This window comes from Austrofundulus limnaeus, unplaced genomic scaffold (assembly GCF_001266775.1).
Source record: "Austrofundulus limnaeus strain Quisiro unplaced genomic scaffold, Austrofundulus_limnaeus-1.0 Scaffold820, whole genome shotgun sequence".
NCBI classification, from domain to species: domain Eukaryota; kingdom Metazoa; phylum Chordata; class Actinopteri; order Cyprinodontiformes; family Rivulidae; genus Austrofundulus; species Austrofundulus limnaeus.
The window spans coordinates 63,426-70,502 of NW_013953222.1; the positions used below are offsets into that span (position 1 = coordinate 63,426).

A 7,077-nucleotide genomic window follows, 5' to 3' on the forward strand; every position below is an offset into this window, starting at 1 on the left:
TATATATATATATTTCAGCATCGTATCTACATGGAAACTCTTCTAAAAAGCCCTAAAAAATGTGTTTTTAGAAATTGTGGTCTAAAATAAAAGTATTTTGAAACCTCACTGTTGCATTCTTGGGTGGACAGCTGAAATACAACATTTTGACAAAAAGTGATGTCATATAGAGCCACCTCTAATCTAAACTTTGACCTCTAGCATGGCAGATATAATCACAGATTCCATGTTTGGGTTTGAGTTGCAGAGGACAGTCTCTCAAATACAGTAAAACCTTTATTTACTGCATAACTTCAATGAACATGCAAAGATTAACAATAAAATTGACATCTATACATCTAAAAACTTGTCCTTCATGTCCACATATTTGAACTGAATTAATAAAGTCAAATGTTAAAATAAACCTGACAGATAATTTTAAAAAAGCCACACAATTAATAACCAACACGTTTCTGTAATGTAAAGCAGAAAGGCACTATTAATGAGGGCAATAATAAATGTGGTATTACATTACAGTTGTATTTTTAGCAAGAGTAGCTAATAAATCATTATTAACATCAGTGTTTTTTATGAGGGATTAAAGGCCCAAAAACTGAACAGAAGCAGAAACCAGTGGAGGAAATCTACCATCCATGACACCAGGTGACACAAATTATGTATACCTACTTTATGTTTTAATATACACTTTATTTATGTTAAAATGTACTTTACACATTTTAAATTGGAATAAGTTTTTAATCTTTGGACAGTTTATTCAAGGAACCAAATGTTGTGCACAGCAGTGACAGACACTAAATTCATTTTATGTGTTGCTCAGAAGTTCTCTGCAAACTAGCACAGCACAAGTCATCAGTGCCCCAGCCCCTAGGCTACTGATCAAAACTACATGAAGGAGGGCAAGGAACAGAGTGTATTATTGAACACACCTGGCCTGAGATATGCCTGTCAACCTGATCCTGTTCAACAAACTCAGAAGACACTGAATAATTTACTCTGCTGTCAAATGCTCACAGCTCTCAGCAACAGACCTATATACGTATACCCCAAATGGGCAGTGAAATTGCGCATTGCTGTGGCCGCGCTTTAATGCTTTTGCTTTGTTATAATTAAATGGCAATTCAGTGAGTAAAATTCTTCTTCAGGGATAAACCCTGCTGACTGTCGCTGCCAGAGGAAAAGAGGAGCAAGCGCTATATCTGCTATAAACCTTGCTTTCATTTTGAAAATGCCCTCAGTCTTAAGAACTCTTGGAAAAAAAAGAGATGAGAGGGAGGCTGGTACAATAAGCTGACTATAGGATAGGGTTCACTTATTACATGTGATGTGCACATCATCGACAGGCAAATGAAAAGCAAGAGCAGCCAAGGCTGAGGGAGAGTTATATTCTCATCCTCTACGTTTAAACACTTTAACACTTCTGTTTGTCTTGTTTAGCAAAATACTGCAAACTTTTATTTGTAGGGATGGGGTCTGATGTCTTTTCCCTGAATCTACCGTATTCTGGTTTCCACAACTTTGGAGAAGCATATCGGGTAAAGTGTCGACATCAACGGTCAAACAAAATTACCCAAATTTCCGAACACTTGGTCAAACCACAACAATCAGCTGCTAATAAGACTGCATATCTATCAGTTACTGAAAAGATTACTAGTGAAAATGGCTTGAGACCACCTAAAAAGACATTTTAATTACACTGTGGAGTTTCATGTACAGAACTTGCTTATGGCAAAAAAAAAAATCTGAATTTGGACATTAAACACAAACATCTGTTTTTACGGCAGGGGGAATTTCCAGCAGTATACAGAAGCTTTACATCAGCTTTTTTATGCAGTTCTGCCTTTTTTTTTACACAGTAAAAAAGAAGCATATCAATACATCCACAGATCAGTAAAGTTATTCATCATGAAATTTAAATCGGATGGTACTTTCACACACTCTGTGTGCTACTAACGTCAGTCCTGATCAGCTGTTTTACTGGTGAGTTTAAAACTTATTGATGTCTTTATAATGTTCAGTTGTTAGTGTTAGATAACACCAAAGGATCAAACCCAAACAACACTCATTGTATAATCCTCCATATAACACAGACAGTAAACTCAAAGCACAGAAAGTTTTCAGAAAAAGTGTTGGTTTGTCTGTTTTCCATCAATAAATGGAACAAACATTAAAACAGTCTGCCATTTTGGAGGATTTTTAAGTGTAAAGTTTTTACTGAAAGCTTCACTGTTTTCTCGGTGGATGTGAACAAACAGGGCTCCACAGCGGTTTGACAGCTTCATATTACAATATTTATAAAACTCCTAACTTGCAAAGTGTTTTATCTCTTTCACCGATTACTGATTCAATATGTTGCACAACACATGGTTAATGTTTTTAGAATCATGTCTGAACTATAGTTTTTTTTGGCAACAGAACATAATAGAACAAAGGATAACACTAGAAGAATACTTCACAGTTTCCACAACATGTTAGCGCACTGCTTTAAATGTAGACTAAGGTCAGTCTTAACGGCCTAATTCAATAAAAGGAGCAAATATCAAGTTTGAAGGTGGTGGAACCTAAAACGTGTCCAATAAATCTTCGTTCACTTACAGTAAACTCACCATATACCGCGCCGGAGCAGTGAGCAAATGCATAAATGTGAAAAGGATATGACCATTTTGGTGAAAAACATGTCGCTGGGGTCATCGGGGGAGGAGAAAGTCTCCAGGTCCTTCTCGAGCTGCAGCAGCTGCCTCTCCATCTGCCTGAGGCTCTTTTCCAGGTTCTCTGCAGAGACTGAGGCACGCACACACATTCACACAGAAACACACAGCATTAAAAAAGAKGACGACATGCAAGCAGAGACAAGATAGCACATTTGCAGGTACAGTCAAATGCATTATCATTTCTGAATCTCTCAAAGATTCTGTGGAAAAACAACAAACAGAAAAAAAAGAAAGAAAATAAACGAGAAACAACCTCAGACACAAACATGGATTCACTCAGTGACTCAAGCACCAAGAGAATAAACACCAGAGAAAAATCAAACATTAAGTGAGTGTGTGTTTAGATTTTTATTTTTCTGTTTGCTTTATGCTTGTGTGTGTTGTGAACAATTAATTTAAAACCAGAGTGGCCTCTCAGCCAAACATGCTGTGGTGAAAGCAGATGATTATATTTTCATCCTCTGACTGCTCTCTTCTCAACAGGTGCGTGGATCAGCAGGGAAACACTGAGCCCAACTTTCTGTTCAGTTGGTCATGGTTGACACGTTAAGCTGAAGAGTGAATATAGTGAATGGTTTGAATTACTCTGATTAGACCCTGCTTGACAAAACGGCATAAGCTGCTTAATTTTAAGAAGTTTCACATTTCCCTTGAACCTAATACAGGATTTATGAGCAGAAAAAAAGTGAAAACTTCAGTGTTGTTGAGCTTCTCTTTGACTTTAGGGCCTGAACTCCATTTACAGATGAAAATCTGGATTCGTACACTTAAAAGTATTTTAAAAAATCAGCAGTAAATGAAGTCAAACTATTTCTCACTACAATTTAAAATACTGTTGCGCATCATGTCTGTATCTTTTTTTCCTTTGCTGAGAAATGAGAGAATGTGAATTTACAGAAATGTATTCAAATGGTTGATGGAAAAAAAGGCAGATGATGCTCTTCATCTTCATCACTCATGACTCAGAGTTTACACAGAACAAATGACAAAACTCATTTTGATTTATTGCAACCGAGTATTCAAACTAGTACAAGGTTGTCTTTGGCCGACTAACCAAGTTAATCTAAGCTAGTTTCCCAAAAGTTTCAAATACCAATGTGACAATTAAAAAAAACAAGTTATAATCTAACTGAACGTACAGACTTATTTTTTATTCTAATCTTTCTACAGACAGGTATTCTAAGATGATTCATTTTCAGAGAAACTTGATTTGTGTTCCAGAGAAAATTCAGTCTATTAAAGGTTAAGCGTGTTGCAGAGGCAGAGCGGTACAGAAAATCAGATATTGTTTTTGGGTTCACAGGGTCGGTTTTGTGAATTATTCGTTCCTCTGCTGCTCTGATGGAACACCTCAATGCTGGTTTGGTGACAAGGTCTCTCCTGTAAAAGMGACAATTTATTTCTCAAGGTTCATTGGTTAAATAAAGGTTATTAATGAAACGTCCCGATGTGATTAAACGCGCTGCACTGGCTGACGTGAGGACAGCAAACCTGGCTAAAACAATTAAATGATTATTCATTTTTATGATGACATTTTAATCTGAAAACACTGCACTGCCAGAGTGAATCGTTACTTTGAAAATAACAGTAAAATACCAACCTTGGCTTTGAGCTAAATCTTTCTTCTACAGCTTTAGACTATCTTTTATATGGTTATATCGCATAGAAATACATGGATTAGTGGGAAGAAAGACATGTATTGATCTTTGATTAAATAGGATATGTATATATAATTTAGACATTTTAAATTTAAATACCCATTTTTTTGGTAAACTAAGTTTTCTTTTAATTCTGTACTTTTCATCTTTCCCCAGTTTTTCTTTTGCATTTCCTGGCAACCAAATGTGACTGACTAAGGTGTGGGTAGCATGAAGAACAGAAGGAGGCCAGACAGGCAGTGTGTTAATAGAAATGATTAAAGCTTGGGGAAATGATGCTCTGACGGAGAAAAGAGGACGTGAGGGCAAGACAAAAAAGCAAAGCAGAGCGATCTCTGCCTTAGCAGGCTTTTGAGATGAGGCAAACACCAAACAGAGGGGCATTATGAACAACAGCTGAAACAAGAAGTGGCAAAAACAAAGACATATGCTTCAGGAGACCATCTACCTGTAAGAGCGCGTGTTTGTGTGCAGCAGATGGAATATTTTACTGAACACAAAACGGATGACGTTGATGTTTAAATACAAACATATGTCTACTTTAGACAGCTGCAGAATTGTGATATAAACACTCAGTTGCTGAGTGACACACTCGATGTGAGGGAGAACTAAACAGAGTGTTTCTGTGGGTTTCTTGTTCTCCTCAGCTACTCTTTTGTTGCTTTCTCTTTCTGTGCATTAAAGCGTAAGTGATTTTTATAGGCACTGGGACCTGAATYCCTCTGTGGTCCAAAGGGGTTGCAGACAGATATAGGGTGTTTTGGAGGAATAATAATTGGAGTATTTGTAGAGGTCAAATCCCCCATTGACATCCTTTTATTACTCTGTCAACCTGCTGCGCTATAAATGAGACAGAGAGGAGCGCACGATAATGCGCAAACAGCTCTGCTACAGACAGAGCGCCACGATAGATCATCTTCTGATGTATGGAAATTAAGATACTGAAGAAACGCAGATCTGCCCTGTGAGGCCAAAACCCGACAGAGAACTGGGATTAGACTGATGGTACCAGAAGCTGGGGATGGGAGACCTATAGGAAATCCTGGCAAACACTCAACATGCTGAGCACCTCCAGTACTGCATTCTGAAAGAGTAAGCCGGTCTGTGAATTGTAGCACACAGAGCCCCCAGTATATACTTTAAACCTCAGGCTCATCACTCAGACTGCATGTGGTAAAACTACAAAGCAGAGCTTCAACAGCATATTAAAGAGCCATCTCAATATAGTCGAGTCCTCACATTACTCCCTAATGAGTTCTCACTGCCACAAGACTCAAAAAGAAACTGAACCAAAGACAGCCTTTCCATCTGTGCTGCTTAATAACTCTTACACCGGCTTGTCTTTTTAGCATCCGTATAAAACATGGAGGAGGAGCTGAGGATTTGCAGCCGAGAGGTAGTACTTCAAATTACAAAATAAATTAAAACTTTGGTATTCCTTGATGGAATGCCAGTCACCTGCCACCTTGATCTTAGTCTGTGTTAGTATTTGGAGTACGTGTTGTGAATAACTCCAGGCGACAACCAAGTAGGGGTGTCTGCAGTATATATGGTTCTGTGGGCGGAGTTTGCCCTAAGCATGATTGGTGGAAGTCTTGGTGTAGGCGGCGTTGCCCTAACCATGATTGGCTGTGTTGGTGTATGGGTGGAGTTTGTCCTAATCGTGATTGGCCGGGTAGCCTTGTCTTGTTGGGCAACTTACAAGAGGAATTAATGATAATAGTAAAATAATATGATTCATTGACTGTCTATGTACAGTTTGAAACAAAATGACTCAAATAAAAATGATTGTGAACATATAAACATAATTTATTGACTTCAAATATCATAGCAAAAATCACCTTCCTGTCTCAAATTATGACTAATATTTAAAAAATATAGGTGTTTCCTGGTCAATTCGACCAAGTTACTCCCATGAGATATTCTGTAAACAGAAAAACAGGGTTGACTACAAAACATAAAGCTAATATTTTAAACAAAYCTTTTGCACAAGGTGTTGCACTCAAAGCATGTGTTGGGGACAATGCTCAGCTACTACCATGCTAATTTAGCCCAATTTATGTAAAATTAGGGATGGGTGCCATATTCGATACTTTTATAAGTATCAACCGAATTCTGTCCGTACTACCGAGTATCTATTCACGTAAAATCAAAAGTTACCATGTTTTGGTACCTAAACGCATCATTTTGACTGTATTGGCATAGGAGTGGGGGATTTTCCATGCTTGTCCTGAACGCAGCTTTGCGCAAGAGCGTAATGACGTCAGCAGCCGCTGGTTCAGTAACAGAGCTCGGTCTGAACATAGCATGAAAGCCTCGCAGCTCCTGGAGTAAAACTCGCCGAACAGACCGCCTCTGAATTATCTGGTGGATTAATTATCTTGTGAGCACGACGTTCGCTTGCTCAAAATAAATAAAGTACCGCCACTTTCTTTATTTCATCCACCATTAAACAGAGACCGGCAGAGGAAAACAACAGAGGCACTTGCCGACAGTCTGAAAACGTCTGACCTGAAAGAGAACAAGCAGCTAACTTGAAGTGTTGGACGCGATTTGGATGCTCAAAACGTAGCTTGAATATATTTTATTTATTTTAACTCCATCCTCTTTTTGTGTATTTGATTTAAATTAAACTTATTTGCCTTCCATGGACCTCAATCACACAATTTTTCTAGCAGGGAAATTACATCAATAGAAACACAGAGCTGGAT

General features: G+C 38.1%; 1 protein-coding gene across 3 annotated transcripts in view; it reads right to left on the minus strand.

Moving 5' to 3' along the window:
* The window catches only part of LOC106532726 (protein diaphanous homolog 3), a 101,715-nt gene that overhangs the window by 36,509 nt on the left and 58,129 nt on the right, over positions 1-7,077 (minus strand). For all 3 annotated transcript variants that reach the window (XM_014028846.1, XM_014028847.1, XM_014028845.1), the window contains one exon: positions 2,654-2,778. In XM_014028846.1, the coding sequence (XP_013884300.1) occupies positions 2,654-2,778 (125 nt within the window). The remainder of the gene's footprint in view (positions 1-2,653; positions 2,779-7,077) is intronic.